The sequence below is a fragment of the Passer domesticus genome, unplaced genomic scaffold (genome assembly GCF_036417665.1).
Source record: "Passer domesticus isolate bPasDom1 unplaced genomic scaffold, bPasDom1.hap1 HAP1_SCAFFOLD_44, whole genome shotgun sequence".
NCBI lineage: Eukaryota > Metazoa > Chordata > Aves > Passeriformes > Passeridae > Passer > Passer domesticus.
Window position 1 is genome coordinate 1,757,524 of NW_026990160.1, and position 20,610 is coordinate 1,778,133.

Below are 20,610 nucleotides of genomic sequence, written 5' to 3' on the forward strand. Positions count from 1 at the left end.
GTAGTACGAAGACTGGAGAATTCCAAGGGCTGGTGGTCTCTACGATGTGGCCTTTGGCGAGCTCTTCATCCACAAGGGCATGCAGTGCGCGCAGTTTGACTTTAGAGAGGGGCCACTGCTCGATCCAGATCGGGTTATGGCATTTCCAGGTGAGACGAGGAGTGTCTGGCAGTGCGCGCTCCTCAGTGGCCCCAATTAGAAATCCGGACTGGGAATATACGTAGGGAAGCACCCCACTGACATAAAATGTCCCGTCCGTACAAGGTGAGGGGGGCCCTTACCACGAATGGGCGGATGGTTGCCAACTTGCCTTCAGGCCCTTCGACGAGGATGTTGTTCTTGCTCTGCATGGAAACTGTAGCTCCACCGATCCCTGTGATCATGCCTGCCACAGGTTATAGCTCCCAGTGTGCTGGCCATTCTGAGCGAGCGATGATGGTCACGTCTGCACTGGTGTCCAGCATCCCTGGTAGGTGGATCTTTTCTCCTCTGCAGGTAACACTGCATTCGATGACAGGCTTACTCGGTCCCACAACTTGTGTCCACATTGCTGTGGGGTTTAGAGGAAGCTGTTCCCTGTGATTCTTAGGGAGTAGAAAGGCCTGTGCGAATGGAGTACCCTTTGGAAGAAAGTATGGTAAGTCTGTGCAGTACACCTGGACAGAGATTTCTTGTCCCAGGTACACTATTTGTACTTCTGGAACAACAAGTATTTCCTTTGGGCTATGGAGAGTATCACCTATAATTAGGATGTTAGAAGGACCCCTTTTGGCCCACGTTTGCCTGTGGGAACACGATAAACATTGTCATTTTTAAAGTCAATGGACAGTGCAGTTACCAGTTGGCGGCGGGTTCCCCTCGGTATCGCTCCGTGTGTTGGATCCTCCTCATGTGGTCTGGAATCTCCTGGGATGGTACGTGACTGGGTCTGGATGGCCTTTGATTTGGTGTCTTTGCATGGGGCTCCACCACGCACCGATGGAAGTTTCCCGGACGCGGCTGATGGTACTGCTGATTCTGGGGCCTTTGGTAGAAATTGCGAGGGTACCTGGTAGGTGACCTCTCTGGACAGTCTTTTATAAAATTGTCCAAAATCTCCGCAGTGGTAGCAGTGGACCTGGTCTTTAGAAGCTATTATTGCATATGCACTAGAAACTCCTTCTGCAACACCCTTAGTAACTGCTTGGGCCACTGTATCTTCAGTGGACAAGTGGCGTGTGCAGCTTTCCAGCATTTGCTCTATGGAAGGTTCTGTGTCTAAGGGTAAGGCTCTCAGAATTGCTTTACATTTTTCATTCGAATTACTCATGGCAAGCTTACACAACAGTTCTTTCTTTGCCTCTGAGCTCTCTATCTGTTTTTCCAGAGCATCCTTAATTCTATCCACAAATTTGATAAAGCTTTCATCTATTCCTTGTTTAATAGTAGAAAAATATTGGGTAGGGGTAGAGTCATCAGGGGTAAGGAGTAAGGAGGTTTTTGCTGCTATAGCCACGTCTTGTAATGTTGCCTTAGGTAAAGTATCAGCTTGGTCAGAGGGTTTCTGCAAATCCCCTTCACCAGCCAGCTGTTCGAGTGTAAAATTTGACTTATCAGCATCTGCAGCATAGTTATTTGATAATGTTTTTAATTGCTTTTTCCAATGCCTTTCCCAAAGCATGTACTCGGCGGGAGAAAGGAGGCACTGGGCAATATTTTTAATATCGTGGGGTACCAGAACATGTGCTGAGAACGTAGCTTCTAGGAAGTTTCTGAAAATATGTGAACTTCTACCATGTTCTGTGGCTGTATTTCTTAATTGCACAAGTTCTTTATTTGTAATAGGTTCCCATGTCTTTCTAGTGGTGGCACCTCCTCGTTTTCCCTTCTTATAATCTACTGGAAAGGCAGTAATTCTCTGAGCTAATTGCCAGTCCCCTGCCTGTGTGGCTTCCATTTTTATTTTTGCCCAAGGATCTACATATTCTATTTCCAAATCAGAATCGCTGTCACTGCTGTCATCAGATGACGAGAAGTGAGAGCTATCAGGCCTTGCCTTATGTTTCTTATGGCTGGCTGGAGCTGCATTTGGCAGAGGTGCATGTGGCTGGACCGGGTATAGGGCAGCACATGGCAGAACGTGGCTACAGGAAGGCCGCATGGCCGGGGTGGCCGTGCAATGCGTGATACAGCAGGCACAGGACTGGGGGGCGTGGGGAGGGGGGGCAGAACTGAGGGAAGTCTGGGGGGTCCCGACCGGGGGCGGCGGAGCGTGGGTATGGGGGCAGGGGGGGGTGCTGGATGTAGGAGGCGGCGGGACTGAGGGAGGGTGCGGCGGATACAGGATGGCTTGGGTCTGGGGCCGATACGCGGGCGGGCACGATTCCGGGGGCAGGCAAAGGCGCGATGGTGGGGGGGGGCGCGGGTACCCAGGGGGGCTGATCCCCTGCCGCAGCCTGGATGATGCCGGGGGCAGGGAAAGACGCGATGGTGGCGGGGGGGGCGAGGGTGGGAGAGGGAGTGGGGGCGGGCGCGGCAGGGACAGGAGGGACGGCAAAGGGGGTGGGGGGGGGCCCCAGCAGGGTCGGGGGGAGCTGGGGGAGGGGTGGGGTTTGGGTCGGTCCCGGCGGGAACTGGCGCAGATGCTCTCGGAGATAACGCAGAGCAAGGAGGCGTGCAGGGTGTGGCTCCCGGCGGGCAGGCGGGGGGAGGAGGGGGTGGGCAGGGGCCATGGGCGCCTTGGGGTCGGGGGGGTGCGGCACAGACAGCAGGACGCTTGGATCCCGAGGAGTGCTGGAATCCAGGGTGGAGGGGGTGTTATCTCCTCCATTAGCATTTGAAATAGGCGCTTCTGTTAAGTCAGATAAGAACTTCCCATTTCCTTCGACAGAAGTTAGCCCTGAAGTTACTATCTTTTTGTTAGGTTTTTCTACAGCTTTAGTGATAGCGTGAAACATAGGTAAAAACCGGGTTACAGAAAAGTCTTGGTTAGTTTGAAACTTATATATCGTGGTCCCAATTGAATCCCAAAAGGAGTCTAAGGTAATAGTCTGTGTATTAGTGTCTGGGAAGTGGCAGAGAATCCACTTTATAAATTTTTTCAGGTTAGTTTTTGAAAGGTTACCTTTAGAAAAAGAAAAGTTGTTAGAAGATAGGATTTCTAGGATTAGTGAATATAAATCTCTCTCATTCTGGGATCACTTAAACGTACTAAGCTTTGATCCCATTTTTCAGTTCCCGCCAGCAGAAAAAAGAGAAAGGAAAAAAAAAAGAAAAAAAACAAAAAAAAAGGACCCAAGGAAAAAATATTTTGCGCGCAAGAAAGGCTGTGTTAAACTTACACTTTTCAGCCAGTTGTGGGTCAAAGTTCTGCTGGGCGTCGTCTGCTCGTCAGCCTCCACGAACAAGTGTTCAGGTGTCGGGGTGCGGGTCGGCTGACCTCCTGTCCAGAAGAGTCCTTCTAGAACGAAGAGCTTCTCCTTCCAGGATTTCTGGCGAACGGAGGCAGTGACAATTTCACGAAGAAATGCTGCTCCTCTGAAATGCCAGGTCCGGCATTCAGTTCCGCGGCCAGGGTATCACGGCGGTTCAGATGTCGGCCCAGGGGCCCCTCGCTGTTCGGGCGTCCGCTATGTTCGGTGCGCCAGCTATGGCTGGGTATTCACCCTCAGGGCAGAAGCCCAGCGGGGAATGCCGGCCGGCCAGGATAGCTCAGCGGAGGGCCAGGATAGCTCAGCGGGGGCAGGGCTCAGGCAACCCAGGCAAGCTATAGTGATTTGCAGCTCAGCTCTTTAGTGATTTCAGCTCTTTTAGCTTGCCTGGTGCTGTCGGTACCGCCGTCCCAGCAGACGCGGAGAGAGAGGGAGCAGCGCTGTGTGGGTTCCGCAGGGTTCTTTTATTCGGGTCTCCGCGAAGGGTCCAGTGACAGCTCTCCTCTGCTGAACCGGGCAGAGTTAGGGGTTTTTATACCTTACAGGGGTATTGAAAACTGTCCAATAGTAAGGGTCAGGGGAAAAGTGACCTATGGATATACAGGGAGATAAACAGGGTCCGAAAAGGCGGAAGAGAGGGGTTTCTAAAACCTTAGTCATGCTGACTTTGGTATTTCCTAGCTCAGGCTTCTGACCGCCAAGGAGGCAGTGCAGGCCCTGTGCCTGCTACAGGGCATCAAAATTTTTCTGCCCTGGACTTATAAGAGCAGAGTTTGGCCTACTGAGGATGCAGATTTGGGGTATTGATTTTTTAAAGAGAAACAGCCCGTAAAAACAATGAGTTCCAGGAAGGATTTTGTTTTGAAGGAAACACTTCAAAAAAGAAATCTTGAAGGAGCAAGAGTAGGCTGTCCCTTTGTGCAGAAAGATGACCCAGAGGGGGAAATGACTGGCCTGGCTGGGCATGGAGCTTTTCAAGGAATTTAGGGGTTAAAAAGAGGGTGCATCACCTTTGGACATAGAGGCAGGTAAATCAAGAAAGGTTTAAGGATGTTGATAGGTTGAGCAGATAGAAAATGAGAGAGGTGAAAGCTCAGTTAGGACTTAATATGGATACTTCTGTGAAGGATAATTATTATGTTTTTATAAGCACATTAATGGCAAAAGGAGGGGTAAGGACAACCTGCATTTCTTATTGTGAAGGATATGGTTACCAAAGATGAAGAATGGGCTGAGCTACTTCACCCCTTCTTTGCCTCAGTTTTCAACAATAAGACAGGCCATCCTCAGGACAAGTGTTCTCCTGAGCTGGTAGATGGGCACAGGGAGCAGAACAGCTCCCTGTAATCCAGGAGGAAGCAGATGGGGACCTGCTGAGCCACTCAGGTGCTCACAGGTGTCTCTGGGAGCAGATGGGATCTGGTGGATGAGCTCCCCAAACTGCTCTCCATCATTTAATATCAGACTTAGCTCAGCAGGGAGATGCCAGAGGAGTGGAGGTGCCAGTGTGAGCCCATCCCCAGGAGGGGCTGGAAGGAGCATCTGGGGAACTCCAGGCCTGTCAGCCTGACCTTGGTGCCTGGCAAGGTTATGGAACAGATCACCATGGGAGCCATCACAGGGCACCCACAGGATGGCTGAGGGATCAGAGCCAGCCAGCGTGGATTTCAGTATCTGCACTGATGATCTGCATGAGGGGACTGAGTCCAGCATCAGTACATTTGCAGATGACACGATCTGGGTGTGAGTGTGGATCTGCTGGAGGGCAGGAGTGCTCTGCACAGGGACCTGGACAGGCTGGATCCAGGGCCCAAATCCAACAAGGTGAGGTTGAGCAAGACCAAGTGCCGGGTCCTGCACTTTGGCCACAACAACCCCTGCAGCGCTACAGGCTGGGGACAGAGTGGCTGGACAGCAGCCAGGCAGAAAGGGACCTGCAGGGACTGAGGGACAGCAGGCTGGACATGAGGCAGCAGTGTGCCCAGGTGGCCAAGAAGGCCAATGGCTCCTGGCCTGGGTCAGGAATGGTGTGGCCAGCAGGAGCAGGGCAGTGATTCTTCCCCTCTGCTGGGCGCTGGTGAGTCCACACCTCTAATGCTGTGTCAGTTCTGGACCTCCAATTTAGGAAGGACATGGAGCGTGTCCAGAGAAGGGCAACAAGGCTGATGAGGGGTCTGCAGCACAAGTCCTGTGAGAAGCAGGTGAGGGAACTGAGTTCATTTATCCTGAAGAAGAGGAGGCTCAGGGGAGACAAGGTAGTGTCAGGGCACAGGTTGGACTTGATGATCTCCAAGGTCTTTTCCAGCCTTGTTGGTTCTGGGATTCTCTGAAACCACCCTTGGAGCAGTTGCACGATGAGCCCTGGGCCTCCTCTTCAGAAGCTCCAGCAGCTCAGGTCCCTCAGCTTCTCCTCCCAGCCCCAAAGCCATCCTGTCAGTCCTGCAGAGCCTCTGCAGCTCCTCCTCATTGCCCAGAACAGGGAGCCCCACAGGCAGACACAGCAGCCCAGATGTGCCCCCCTGGCCTGGGGTGCCTCTGGCAAGGGAGCAGCACCAGGCACTGCAGGAGCCTGCAGACAATTCCTGCAGCATTTGGAGGATGATCCTGCTGCCCAAGGGATGTTCCCATGGTGCCAAGTCAGGAACTGCAATGGGGAGTGTGGCCAGAGAGGAAAGGGCAAAGAGGGATGGGCTGTTTGCAGGGGAGGGAACAGGGCTGAGCAACAGTAAGAAAATTGTAGAAGGAAGAGTACAGAAAGCAAAGTTGAAGCAAAGGAAATGCTCAGGGCAGTTTGGGGGTGGCTGCCAGGCAGCCCTGGCTCTGAGCAACAGCGTCTGCAGTGGGACAGGAAACTCCCAGCTGATGGGAACAAGCTTTCTGGCTGACTGCAGAGGCCAGGACAAAGCTGAGTGGTTTCCCTGGTGTCCCGAGCCCTTGCTGGCCCCAGGGGCTGATGGCATTTGTGCTCCCTCAGGTTCATGTCCCCACAGCAGCAGCATGGGGGTGCTCCTGCCTGCTCTGTGCAATGCAAACAGGGGCTCCTGAGCCAGTGCTGCCGTGGCTGTGCCTGCAAGGATGCGGCACCTCTGTGAGCTGGGGGAGAGGCCAGGGCTGCAGAGGGCGGATGTTGTTGGCAGCTCCATGAGGACACTCTGGGACGCTGCCCTGGGCTGTGCAGCGCACTGGGGATGGATCAGCCCCTGCTCTGCTGCTCCTTCCCGTCTCCCCCAGGGCCCTTGCAGAGCCCCAGCCATGCTGTTTGCCCCCAGCCTGCCCACGGCCAGCCTGGGGCTGCTCACCCTGGGGCTTTTCTGTGCTGAGCATTGGCCTGGCCGTGTTCTTGAGAGAGCCTGGGCAAGGAGCCTGGAGCCCCCAGGGCCTGGCCTGAGGCGTCAGCGCTGCCCCAGCAGTGCCCATGGCCTGTCCCTGCTGCAGCCCCGGCACTGCCACCCCCAGGACTGTGCCCGGCCCCGAGAGCACTCAGGCCCTGCAGCAACACCAGGGCCACCAGGGCAGCGGGGCAGGGCCACGGCAGCAGCACTGGCAACACCAAGTGCTGCTGCTGCTGCTGGGCACAGCTGCTGGGCCAGCACTGATCTGCCCCAGCTCTGCACACTGACATTGCTGCTGCAGCTCCAGAGAAGGCAACAAAAGGCATCTCTGCAGAAAACTCTGCTGGGAGATTCTAAATTCGTCTAAAGCCACTGAGAGCACAGCTCCTCATTGTCACCGTCTGTGGCCACAGGGAAGGTGGAGAGAAACAAAGTCAGAGATGGCAGAAACAATGATCTAGCTTTAGGAAGAATATTTTAAAAGGAAAACGACAGGGAAATCAAAGAACCAAACCAAAAGAGCTAGAAAAGATGATTTTTATTACAAGTGATTTGCCAAAATTGGAATCAGATTAATGCTTCCTAAGATGTCCAGTCATCAGTCTCCTCACTGCAGCCTTGAGCTCCTGGTTCCTCAGGCTGTAGATGAGGGGATTCAGGGCTGGAGGCAGCACCGAATACAGAACTGACACCAACAGATCCAGGCATGCAGAGGAAATGGAGGAGGGTTTCAGGTAGGCAAGTACTGCAGTGCTGAGAAATGCATTTGTCCTGCATTTTCCCTTCTCAGATTCTTTCAGTCATCTCCTCAGAGGTACAGTTTGTTCTGGTGCTTTTCATGAACTGATTGTACTCTTGATTTAGATGGAGACTGTGGAATTGTTTTCAGATGTAGAAGAATCTGGACTGAAGACAGAAACAAACTCCCTGTCAGCCCATTTTCATCTTCTAGATCATTTTCAAGATGTCCTTGGGGGTGTTGGAATGATTATCACACAGCTCTCCACTTCTGGCTGCAGGCTCTAGAGTTTGTTTCTCTGCATTCAGTCAGGCTTGCATTCCCTAAGAGTTCTTGGTAGCCTGTCATGTTTGCTTAGGGTAGAAGAGTAACAATGAAAACCTTACCAATGGCACAACTGCCCAGCCCACAAGGAAAAGAAATGAACAAGCTGTCAAATTCTTCAAATATTTCTCCTGCTTTGCTGCAAGTGTTGTGCTGCACCCACAGTGTGGAAAGCTGCAGTTGGTGGCACACCTTGTGACAGAAGCTGCACCTCGTTCTCTGGGAAAGGTTCTTGGAAAAAGCAAACAGGACTGAGGAGAAGATTCTGGAAAAACTGAAAGAGCTTTTAAGAAATTAAATGAAAATTGAAACAATTCAAGACGTTTTTCTCAATTTATTTTTATGCTCCCCTTTTCCATCTTGCACTAGTTGTCCATCCCATTAATTCCAAACAGATCTCACTTCTAAGATCCATGAGTTGGCAAGTTTTAGACATTTTAAGACACCATGACCTAGACACAGTTTGGCTTCCCCTGTTTTTCTTGGAAATCAATGCTGGAGAGGTAAGCGCAGTGTTTGGGTCAGGTACAAATTCTGCATTCAGGGAATGCGCTCTGGGAGTGTTTGACCCTCAGCAGGGACAATGCACAGCAGTGACCGAGGGGATTCCTGAGCCACTGTGCAGGAGTCCAGACTCTGGCTCTTGGCTGAACTCGGCAAAGTTCCCGTGTTTGCAGAGGCTCAGGGGCTGCCCTCGGGGAACGTGGGGCTCGGGGCGGGGGCGAGCGGGCAACGGACAAACGGACACGGGGACAAACGGCCCCGGAGCTTCAGTTGCAGCAGCGGCAGCAGCAGCAGCAGCAGCAGCGGCGGCAGCGGCAGTGACAGAAGAAACTTGAGAGTCTCTTCTCCTCTCCCTCTCCCGCTTCCCCGTACCTCTCCCGCTCTCCCTTTCCCGGTCTCCCCTCCTCTCCCCGCCTCCCTCTCCCCGTGCCCGGCCGGGCCATGCCCCCGGCCCGCCCCCGGCCCCGGGCGGGGCTGCCCCGTGCCCGCCCCCGCCCGTCCCGCCGCCGCCTGGCCTCAGCCCGGCTCTGGCCGTGCTGGCGCTGGCGCTGCTGGGCGGGCGTCAATGCCTGGGGCTGGGGCGGCATCGCCGGCTTTTGGCTCCGCCTGGCCCGAGCCCGGCCCCGGCCCCGGCCCCGACGCAGGGTCCAGTCCCGGCCCCGACCCCGACCCCGGCCCCGGCCCCGGCCCCGGCTCCTCCCGGGGCCCGCGGAGGACACAGGCGGCGTTGCCTCTCCCGCCGCCTCCACTGCGGCTTGCCCGGCCCGAGCTCCGCCGCTCGGCAGCGCAGCCGCCGGCCCCGAGCCTCCCGTGTCGCGTTCCAAAGAGCGAACGCCGGGGGATGGCCGGGCCGGGGCAGGTGAGGGGCGCTCGGGGGCCGTTGCTGGCCCCGGACCGAGCGCTGACAGCCGCGTCCCGCCCGCAGGGAAGGCGCAGGAGGCCCTGCAGCAGCGGTACCGCCTGGGTTCCCTGCTGGGGCGCGGCGGATTCGGCAGCGTCTGGTCGGGGACGCGGCTCTCGGATGGCGGCCCGGTGAGTGGCGGGGCCGGCGGCGGGCGGAGGAGGAGGGGGCGCAGGAGGAGGAGGAGGAGGAGTATGGGGCTCTGCAGGGCGGGCATTGAGCTGAGCCCGCTGCTCCCCTTGGCTTGCAGGTGGCCATCAAAAGGGTGCCACGGAATCGCATCCGGCACTGGAGCGAGCTGGTGAGTGAGCCGGGACAGCGGGAGAAGCCGGGCCGTGCCGGGCGGGGATGAGCCGAGCCCCGGCAGGGTGGAAGCCGCCAGGACATCTCGAGGGGGAGCGGGCGTGGGGCCAGCGCAGGGTGCAGAGCATCCCAGGCTGGCTGAGGGCCAGCCCTGGCCCGGCATTGGCCCCACTGATGGCATCGTGCTCCTCCCGCAGCCCGACGGCACCAGCGCTCCCCTGGAGGTTGTGCTGCAGGACAAGGTGTCCACTGGCTTCCCCGGTGTCATCCAGCTGCTGGAGTGGCTTGAGCTCCCCAGCGACATTGTCATGGTGCTGGAGCGGCCAGAGAAGTCTCAGGACCTCCTGCATTTCATTCAAGCACGGGGGTTCCTGCGCGAGGAGGTGGCGCGGCAGCTGTTCCGCCAGGTGCTGGAGGCCGTGCGGCACTGCACCAGCTGCGGGGTCCTCCACAGGGATATCAAACCAGAGAACATCCTGGTTGACCTGGCCACCGGGCAGGCAAAGCTGATCGACTTTGGCTGTGGCACCTACCTGCAAGACACAGCCTACACTCACTTTGCAGGTGAGCCTACACAGGGCTGTGTTCCCGCTCCTGGCATCTCATGGCCCAACATCTCACAGCCCAAGCTGGCTGTGGCAGCGGGGATTCTCCCTTTTGCTGCCACTCAGGGGACTGAATCTGCAGCTGAGTTGCTTTAGAGCAGGGCTGGGTGGGGAGCCATCTTCCAGCCCTGCTGGCAGGCTTTGCCCACCACTGTGCCCAGGACTGGGGTTGGGCTGGGACAGCCAGCCTGACAAAAACAGCCGTGGGTGGGGGTAGCAGAGAGGGAGGTCGGAACCTGTGTCCCAGCCGGTTTGTGTGCAGGAAAGAGGAAGGGCTTGGACTGCTCCACTTGCCCTGTTTGTCTTGCCTTTATAATATGTTTGGGGCAATGCAGGCAGGGAGAATGAGGGCATGGTTTTTCCCCAGCACGCAGTGGGTATTTCCTTTGCATGTCATGGTCAGGCCTAGCCAGGGCTTCCACTGTCCCCTTCCCACACCAGTGGCTTCTTTTGCAATCCCAAGTTTGTACACCAGTCCCAGATGCTGGTGAGAGGACAGTGGTCACCCCGTGTGCCACTGATGCAGCCCCCGCACGCCCAGGGATGCTGGGGCCAGGCTCTGGGAGCAGCAGCATCCCCCTGATGAACTCCATCTGTATTCCACAGGAACACCATCATACAGCCCCCCGGAATGGACCCGCTTTGGCTGGTACCATGGCGAGCCAGCTACCATCTGGTCCCTGGGCATCCTGCTGCACGAGATGGTCTGTGGGAAGATGCCTTTCAGGAGGGGCTGGAACTTCAGCTGGGGCCAGCTCTCGCTGCCACAACGGCTCTCTCCAGGTGGATCCTCTTCTCTGGGCATGGGTGCAATACCAGTGCTGGGAGACAGCAGCAGGCTCGGGAGCATCCCGCTCTGGCAGCTGCTGAGGAGGTGGCACATGTCCTGCTCTCCCCCAAAACCAAGAATTGATGGGAAAGTTCAGGCCCAGCTCTGAGCGCATCCAGCATGGCCTGGGCATGGGAATAGTGGGGCAAAGCAGACAGGAGCCTTCTCCAGCTGACGGGCAGTTTCTGGTTTCTCTCCCCAGAGTGCCAAAATCTGATCGGGTGGTGTTTATCCATGCACTCCTTGGCCAGACCCTCATTAGAAGAGGTGTTCTGTCATCCTTGGATGCAGGATATTCCTCTGCCATAGAAGAAGGGAGAGAGCCACAGGCACACTTTGATCCAGGGCCCTGGTAAGTTACAGCTGCACACATGCCTTGGCAATGAGAAGCAAAGGAACCCAGCCCGTGTCACTGCACCAGGGTCATGGGATGGGAACACGCAGCCCTTGTGCTGGAGCTGAGCCGCTCTGCCCAGCCCTGGCAGCTGTCATCCAAGCAGGTTTTGCTTGTCCTGGTTCCCTGACAGCTGGGGCCCTGGGCAGAGCCCTGACAGCCTGGTCTCACCCCAGGGAAGGAGAAAGAGCTCCCAGAGAAGCTGTACCAGGAGTGGGGCTGCTGCTGCAGGAGACAGCGAGGATGACATCAAGGATGACAACCTCTCCCTGGACCTGGCCACCAGCAGTTGAAGGTGATGCACTATGATTGTGGCACCTTCTTCAAAGCCAAACTCCACAGGGAGTTTGCAGATGAGTCCACACCTGGGGAAATGCTCCCAGATTTGGGCATTGCCCAGCCTGGCTGGGAAGCAAAGGTTCCCCCTTTGCTGGGGCAGATGGAACTAAATCTTCAGTCAGCTGCCCAGCTGCTTTTTTGGCAGGGCTGGTGGGCTGGGCTGGGGTGGGTACGAAATGGGAGTGGGCTCCTGGTCCTGCCAACAGCCCCCAGCACCCACCGTGCCCCGGGCTGGGGCTGGGGCAGCCAGCCCAACACAAACAAACCCCCATGGTGGGAGCAGAGGTGGGACTCCAGAACCTGTGCAGGGGCTGCTTTGCTGTGCAGGCAAGGAAGGCCTTGGGCTGCTCCACTGCCCTTGTTTGCTTTGGGATCACTGTTATTTTGGGGGGCAGTGCAGAGGGAAAGAGAGAAAGTGTGGACCTCCCTCACCCATGGCTGGATTTTTCCCTAGCATGTAGGGGTTGGGCCTTCCTCAAGGCCCTGACAGAGCTAGGAGTTTTGACCTTTCTTCTTCTTTTCCCTTTTTGTCTCTAACCTCTTTTCAACAATTTGTTTGTTTTTTTCTAGAGGAAGCATTCTAGGTGGTCCAGTCTGGATTGGGAAATGTTGGGACCAGCTGTGGCGTGGATGGGCCGTGCCCTTGGAGCAGGCTGAGAACATCGTTTGGGACCAGCTTTTCTTCCAGCCGTGGATGGCGTGAGGTGGGTGCCCGTCTGCTTGGCAGGGTGGGATCAGAGCTTTTGGGAGATGGCAGCGAGCACAGGAGCATCCTGCTCTGGGCAGCTGCTGAGCAGGTGGATGTGCCATGGCTGGCTGCAGGCTGGGCACATGTCCTGCTCTCCTGCCCTGCTCCCAAAGGCAGCACTGATGGGCAGCTCTGGGCACAGCTCTGAGCACAGCCAGCACGGCCTGGGCACTGCGGGCAGCTGGGATTAGAGGACAGGTACCCTCAGCTGACGGGCAGTTTCTGCTTTCTCTCCTTGCAGCCAGGCTCTGCAGATGCTGAGGCTGCTCTGGGCTCTGCCAGGGCTCTGCTGGAGCTCAGCACGGGGCCAGAATCAACCAAAGAAGAAATGGTGTCACCTGCAGCACAGACTTGCTTGAGCATTTTGGCAACACAGCTCAAGTTTGCAGAGTGTACGCCTCCAAGGGAAAACATGACACCTCCCAAAAATTAAACTTGTTCAATACCTTCTGAAATCAAATCAATCTGGGATGACTCCAAATGACATTTTTCAGCTTTCTCAAGATGTAGCTCAGCCCTTCTCTGAACAGTTCTCTCCCCCACCTGCCTTTTACTTCTCAACTGCTCCCTTTTTTCCCCCAGTGAATTCCCAGCCCATTGCAGTCTCCTTTACTTGCTGGCCTTCCGTGTTGCCCCTGACCACAAGGAAGGCCGAGCCCCAGGTTTAGGGACTCATGCTGTCACTGGCTGAGGAGCAGCAATGTCTCAGAGGTCCAGTGGGATTTTAGTGTCATTCAGAGCCACTCTCCAGCCCTCAGCTCTCCTCACTGCTGAGTTCCCACTCCCTTTCCTTCATCCTTGCAGCAGGATGAGCTCTGTGAATCCCCTTGAGCCTCCCCACTCTTCCCAGCCCACGCAGCCACCTCAGTGAGGCTGAAGCTGAAGCTTCTCTGTCTCCTATGGCACACCAGTCCAGTCCCCTGTGTGGGGAGCCCCAGCCCCAGAGCACAGCACACAGCAGTGCAGTCCGGGCTGGAGCAGCTGCCCTGCAGCCCTGGCTTGGATGTTTGTGGCAGCTGAATGCTCCGTGTTTCCAGCTGTCCCTGCAGGATTGCCCCAGGGCAGAGCCCAGCCAGGCTCCCACTGCACCCCTGGAGCTTGGGGCAGACAGTGCTCCCAGAGCTGAGGTTCATGGGGAGCACCCGGAGCTGTGCCTCGCACTCAGTGCTGGCAAGTGTTGTGTTCTCATCTCCTGCAGCCTGAGGGGAAAACAACCTGTGCTGCCAGGCCAGCACTGCCCCTCTGGGCAGGGACAAGGCTGAAGGGCTTTCCTATTCCAGAGCAGCTGGTACTGAGCCCTGGCAGGACTGGAGCTGGGTCTGGCCTGCTGTCCGGGACTCGCTGCCCACCAACCGCCCCCACCCACCACACTCCATCCTCCAGGGACAGAAGGGTCTGTGTGTGTGCCAGGGGCTCTTGGATGTCTCTGTATCCATGGACAGAAGGGTCTGTGTGTGCCAGGGGCTCTTGGATGTCTGTGTATCCAGGGACAGAAGGCTCTGTGTGTGCCAGGAGCTCCTGGATGTCTCTGTATCCATGGACAGAAGGGTCTGTGTGTGCCAGGGGCTCTTGGATGTTTCTGTATCCAGGGACAGAAGGGTCTGTGTGTGCCAGGGGCTCCTGGATGTCTCTGTATCCAGGGGCAGAAGGGTCTGTGTGTGCCAGGGGCTCCTGGATGTCTCTGTATCCAGGGACAGAAGGGTCTGTGTGTGCCAGGGGCTCTTGGATGTCTCTGTATCCATGGACAGAAGGGTCTGTGTGTGCCAGGGGCTCTTGGATGTCTCTGTATCCAGGGACAGAAGGGTCTGTGTGTGCCAGGGGCTCCTGGATGTCTCTGTATCCATGGACAGAAGGGTCTGTGTGTGCCTGGGTTTTCATAACGTCTCTGTACCCATGGGTATGGGATGAACATGGACAGTGAAAGTGTCAGTCACATTGCTTGCACACTCCTTCCTCTGTGTACAAGACACATCCATGCACACCCCCACATATTGGTATATTAATAGGATAGGGATGGATAGAGACTTCGCACAGAGCTCCAACTTTGGCACAACTCACCCTTTAGCCAGAGACCAGGGGATTTTTTTCCCCAGCTCTGTGTGAGAAGATGTCCAAGAGCTGAAGGAGCAGCATTCAGAAGCAGTTTCAGGATTTCCAGGTAGGAAGTGGAGCTCACAACCATCCATATAACTCACCATATTCATTGGGATGGGCTGCTGCTTCTTTAGGAATATGGCCCAATGCAGACATGAGACTTGGAAAAATCCCAGCTCTCTGTGGGTTTGTGCAAAAGTGGGAGCAGCACAAACACTTTGTGCCTGCCTGGGCGACACAAGGTCCAAGGAGGTTTGGTGGCAGAGGGTGACCTGGGCTGGTGGCAGGCAAAGTTCCATTCCATGACATCTCAGAGTGGCACAGGACAAAGGTCCAAGTACCCCCAACCCCACTGATGAAGTCCTTAGAGTCCTGCACATCCTCTAGGAAAAGCTGCTGTCAGACAATCCACTGGGATTTATAACTTCCATTTACAACACTTTAAATCCAAATTTCCAACTGCAATATTTTTACACTCCAGACACAGTAATGCATAAATGCATAATAGATCTTTCAATTTCCTATTGATTCAATCACAATTTAGAAGAACATAGTATTGCAAACAAAACCCTGAATGTTTTAAAAAAGGGATGCCCAGGTCAGTAAGATGAATCCATGCCATCAGAACATTTACAGAGTAACTGATTTCTCTTCTTAAAAAGATCAGTTGCCTCTTAATCCAAAGTTACCAAGGATTTTCACTACACATTTGTTTTTTGGTTTTATCTTTCATATTTTTTCTTTTCTTTTTTGTCCAGTGTTTTTAACAGAGAACTCGTCCTACAAAAGGAATGTACAGCAAAATGAGATACATTTCTGATAAACAATGAAAAACGTAGGCTCCTCCTCTGTTTACTTTTCTCTGGATACCCTGAAGAAAAAAATCTAGCAGATATGAGCAGAGGTGTGAAGTGTTTCATTTGGACTGAGCTGGAGTTCAGCACTGCTGACATCCTGATCCAGTCAAGAGCTGCAGAATTCTGTTGCACATCTTGAACTCTGTGTTTGCTGGCACAGCACCCACAGTGCCGATGCAGCAATGCACGTGAATAACTCTGTTATTCCCTCTCAGAATTCGGGCTCTGCCCCAGCACGAGGTGCTGCAGCCCTTTGCTCCTGGTTCCCGTGTGGAGCAGCTCCCTTCCCGCTGGCTGAGCTGCTCAGGCAGAGCCCAGCAGCTCCTGACCCTGCAGGGCTGAGGCTTTTCCCCACTGCTGGGCACAGACTGATGGAGCAGCACTGCTGAACACAGGGGCACACAGAGGGACCAGGAGCAGCTGCCTTTGGCCACCTGAGGCTCCAAGGCCCAAACTCTGAGCAGCCAGGGCTGGCAGAGACTCGCAGGCTCCCTGGTGGCTGTGCTGCCCCACTTGTGCCTGGCCCAGCTTTGCTTGGGGCACAGGGAGAACAAGGGGCAGCTCCCTCCCGGCCCAGCCCAGGGACCCCTCCAGCCCCAGGGCCTGGGGCACTGTCAGCACCTGCTGCTCCAGCCACCGCTCCTGCTGGCCCTGACAGCAACACCCAAACTGAGGCTGATCCCGAGAGAGCAGCAGCAGGGCCTGGATCTGATCCCTGACTCTGGGACACGGCTGGACAAATGACCCCACAGCAGCAGCAGCAGCAGCAGCACATGGAGCTGACTTTCAATGTCGCCTTAACTTTTTAAGATTTTCTAAGTGTTCTGATGTTTGCATTCTTGTACCAAACTTTCTCACACACTTTCTGTAAACAACTTATTGTTTTGCATTCTTTTATGGAGGAGGAGAAACTTGATGGACTGTTTGTTTGTCCTCGGAGAGGTGGCGCTTTCATCCTCCAATACACTGTCATATTTGGAAATCTATAAATGTTGGAGTAAATAAATAAACCTGCCCTTTTTCCTGCCTTGAGACCAACAGCGTCTCTGTGTCGTGTTGTCTTGTGTCCTATAGTGACATTTCAGCACAGCCCCTGCCACTCTTCCCTCCTGTGTGCAGCGGTGTCACAGCAGCCTGAGGCACCTGGGAGCCCCCAGTGCCAGCAGGGACTTGAGATGACAGCCCTGGGCTCCTGGAGATTGTGCAAGGAACAGAGCTGGGAACTCCCTGTCCATGGGGAGCTTCCAGATGGAAGAGGCTGCTGTGCTCAGGCAGCTCCAAGGCCACAGCAAGGAGGGTGTTGAGCACTGGATCTGTGCCAGTCCCACAGTCCTGGGCAGCAGCCACCGAGCCCTGGGGGAAGAGAGGGCACAGCAAGAGGGACAAAGCCAAGCAAGGTCAGAGACTGGAGAGAGCCAGAGCTGGGAGCAGGAATAGCTGCTTCACTGCACTCTTGGAGAAAGCTCTTGCTGGTTCACAGCACTGAAAGCCATGAAGGACAGAGAGGAGGCCTCACCAAACAATGCTCCTGTTTCCACACCCTCCCCTCCCCGTGTCCCAGAAGGAATTGGATGGACTGTGTTTTTCTCTCCAAGTCGTCTCGTTCAGCATGAGCAGCTTAGCACCAGGAGCTGAAGGAGCTGAAGCCTCAGGCCACAAGAGTTGAGCAAGAGGAGACTTTCTGAGCAAATGAGTGCTGCTAACCTGGACCTAACTGAATTCAGCAGATAGAATCCTGGAATCACAGAATCCTCTCTGTTGGAAAAGACCTCTGAGCTCATCCAGTTCAGCCGGTCACCCAGCAGTGCCAAGCCCAGCACTAAACCATGTCCCTGAAGTGCCAAGGCCTGAACAGCAGGCCCTGAGCCAAAGGTGGCCTCTGGATGAACCTTTCAACCAAAGGTTATCTTTGTATCTGCTCATTAATGAAATATCCATGGTCATTAGCACTGTGATAGATGTAGCTGACACATGTATTGATCTTTTTGTATTTGCAAGCCAGACAGGGCCATGAAATCTGACATCTGGCCTTGTTTGGGGCTGAAGGATCAAAGTCAGCTCCCTTGGTTCCTCCTTGAGCCCTGGCCAGGCTTTGGGAGGAACCCAAGAGCAGGATGAAACCACATGTTCCCACACTAGAAGTGCTGTCACTTTGTTCATTCAGCACTCTCAGAGCTGGGCCCTCTCACAGCGAGCTTGGAGCCTCACCTGTGGCTGGAGGCAGCTGCAGGAATTCCCAGTGTCCAGGAGTGGCTCTGCAGCCCTTGGCTGGGACAGCTTCCCCCGCTGCTGTGTGGATCTGGGGGATGCTGAAGTCTGAGGGTAACAGGTGCTGGATCTTTCTTAATCACTGCTGCAATCTTTGGTTCTTTTGATTGGCTGCATTGCTGAGCTGCTCCTTTTGTGATCCTTTGCTGCTTTGAGCTGCAGTAAATGACACTGATTCCTTCAGTTGGAGTCTGTGTCTTTGGTGCTGACCCTGCCCACTGGTAAAACAAAACTGGCACAGTCGGGCCAGATGACAAGAAAATGTCATTTTTAAATGTAAATATGAGGAATCGGTCCCATCAGAAATTCCCAGATGGGAAGCCCTTCATTGGAGTTGGCTGGCTCTGGAGTGGGCTGAGGTCAGAGCAGATGTGAGCAGTGGGGCAGCTGGTTAAAAGAAGCTGAACCCCTGGATGTCTTAAAATGCATCCAAAAATTGCATACGGAAAAAGGAAAAAAACTTGCATTTTTGGAAGACAAGGGTGAATTTTGTTAATGACACATTGGAAACAGCACTAACTGAAGGAAAAACTGTTGTTGGAACACTCCCACATAGAGTGACAGAAGAAGGTTTCAATCTTGAGCTCAGGTTTGTTTGTGCAAGTGATATAATAATAATAATAATTATATATAACAGAATAATCTATATTTATATCTGTATAATTAAAAATTGATAATGTGAAATAAGGCTGACAATAATTTGTCAGCTTTGGCTGCTCACTGTAAACACTAAATACCCTAGAGAAAAGGACTGGCCAAGACCCAAATGTCAGTGGTAAACTTTGTGAATTGTGTGTAATGAATAAAGGAGGAAGGGATGAAATTGGCATTTTTTTATAGGATTTGTTTATACTGTGATGCGGAATGCTTTGTCTGTTACTGTAAAAAATACAGTGATTAAGACTGCTGGGTTTTTCATATCCCAGACCATCCACAAGCTGCAGCATTGGTTGAATGGGTGAAGGTTTGTTAAAAGAGCAGTTGACAAAATGAGGAGATGGGAACCTGTCCCCATGGAGACCCCATCTCCCAGATGTGCTCCATGCCCTTAACAATGGCCCACTGGGAAAATGGAATCCCCTGGCTGTGCACGGCTGCCCCCAATTTACATTAACAAGCTAAATTGATTATTAGAAGAAGTAAGAAATGATGCTGTGAAAATATCCAATAGTACATCCTGTGAGCTCCAACAAACACAAATGGGGCTCTGCAGAACCACATGGCCTTGGATTATCTGCTTGCTGGCCAGGGAGGAACCTGGGCTATTGTAGGACAGGAATGTTGCAGGGATGTTTATCAGTGCTGGGTTTGAGGTCCAGCAATCAGGAATCTCCTTGATAGAAAGATCAGGAGAAGAGTGGCAGAAAGAAGAAAATTCTTCCTGGTGGGATTGGCTCCCAAATTGGAGGCTGCTGTGAAATGCATTCATGGCAGTCACTGTGATCATTGCGGTGTGAGCACTTGGTGTGTTATGGTTCCATGTTAGAGTTGTTGTGACACCTTGTGCTGGAAATGGAGTACTGAGATTTGTCTAAAAAGAGACACAGTCTCAAGAAAAAGTGGGCTGTAATAAAGAACATAGAGAATAACAACTAATTAGGGCTGTTTTAGTCAGACCCTGCCTGACTGAAGCCTCAACAACAGGCCCCGAGCCAAAGCTGACCTTTAGATAAACCTTCCAACCAAATGTTATATTTGTATCTGCTCATTAATGAATCATTATTAGCAATATGATCTCTGTATGTGTTCATTGGTGAAACATGGATTTACCTTTCTGTGTTTGGAAACTGGACAAGGCCCCATCTGGCTTTGTTTGGGGCTGTGGGATCAAAGTCACCTCCCTTGGTTCCTCCTTGAGCCCTGGCCAGGCTTTGGAAGAAGCCAAACAGGACAATTAAACCTGTTATTCCCACGCTAGCACTGATGTCAGCTTGTTTGTCTAACAGTGTAAAAGCTGTGGCCTCTCACAGTGAGGTTGGAGCCTCACTGGCTGCAAAGGTGGAGGCACCTGCAGGAATTCCCAGTGTCCAGGAGTGGCTCTCCAGTCTGTGGCTGTGAAAGGGTTAAAAGCACTGTGTCCAGGCATACTTGGGCAAGAATAAGAGACATTGCACCCAGTATGGACGCTTGCAAAAATTCAGCCACAAGCTAAAGACAAAGGATGAAACTTTGCAAGAAATAGGGAACAAAACTGGCAGGAATGAAGGGCAGAGCTTGCTAAAACCAGTGAGGAAATTGCTGAAACAGCCAACAAGAGACTGCGCATGCCTAGAGGAGAAAGGTGAAAAGGGCACGGCGATGAAGATGTCCAGCCTTCATCAGGAGACCCCCGAGGAAGACGCAGAGCCTTCCTCAGTGCCACCACCAGCGTGCACTGCACCTGTGCCTCGTGTATGCTAATGATTGTAATGAGTACTGAGAAATCGTTTATATAACCACACCTTTTCTGAGGAGAAATATGAATATGCATAGAGTGTAACTGTATATTGTAATCTGCTGCCTGCCTGTGTGCGCTGTTAGGAGGAGATATCCCTGCACACCCAGCAGGCTGAATAAAGCAAATCCCCTCCTCGGGCTTTGTCTGGGAAGTGTCTCTTGGCCCGATCTGGGGCCATTCACGTCCATGGGGTTCTGTCAAGTCACAGTGGAACCTTGGTGCCCTGTTGTTGCACAGCCTCACAATGCTCTCCTGCTGCCATGAGGTCCCTCCCTCGGTGACACACTGCAGCCCTGGTTCCATGAGGGGCTCTTGGCTTCCATGGTGCCGGCCTTTTTCACACCTGAGCCTTGCTTCCATGGGTTCCATGGACTGACAGGGGCCCTCTGCATTCCACGGGGCCCAGTTAGATCACAGCAGAGCCTGGCTTTCATCAGGTTCTGATACCTGTTCTGCCAGCTGACAGGGGTGATTTAAAGAACACAGAAACCAATGGGAAGAATGGTCTTATTTTACTGTGAGTGTT

General features: G+C 53.9%; 1 protein-coding gene and 1 pseudogene across 1 annotated transcript; one reads left to right on the forward strand and one right to left on the reverse strand.

Annotated features, from left to right (window-relative positions):
• Positions 1-20,610, reverse strand: part of LOC135292702 (zinc finger protein 135-like) — a 179,567-nt pseudogene that overhangs the window by 134,626 nt on the left and 24,331 nt on the right.
• On the forward strand, positions 611-13,282 carry LOC135292678 (serine/threonine-protein kinase pim-1-like). The gene is made up of 9 exons (XM_064406785.1): positions 611-637; positions 9,225-9,341; positions 9,461-9,511; positions 9,711-10,077; positions 10,725-10,901; positions 11,150-11,299; positions 11,518-11,636; positions 12,251-12,384; positions 12,670-13,282. The coding sequence occupies exons 1-6, from the start codon at positions 611-613 to the stop codon at positions 11,254-11,256; spliced, it is 846 nt and encodes a 281-aa protein (XP_064262855.1). The 3' UTR covers positions 11,257-11,299; positions 11,518-11,636; positions 12,251-12,384; positions 12,670-13,282.

Coding starts and splice junctions, on each gene's coding strand:
- LOC135292678 (XM_064406785.1), top strand. CDS start 611: ATGGAGTACCCTTTGGAAGAAAGTATG. Junction 638..9,224: donor ACCCTTTGGAAGAAAGTATG/GTAAGTCTGTGC, acceptor GACAGCCGCGTC/CCGCCCGCAGGGAAGGCGCA. Junction 9,512..9,710: donor TCCGGCACTGGAGCGAGCTG/GTGAGTGAGCCG, acceptor CTCCTCCCGCAG/CCCGACGGCACCAGCGCTCC.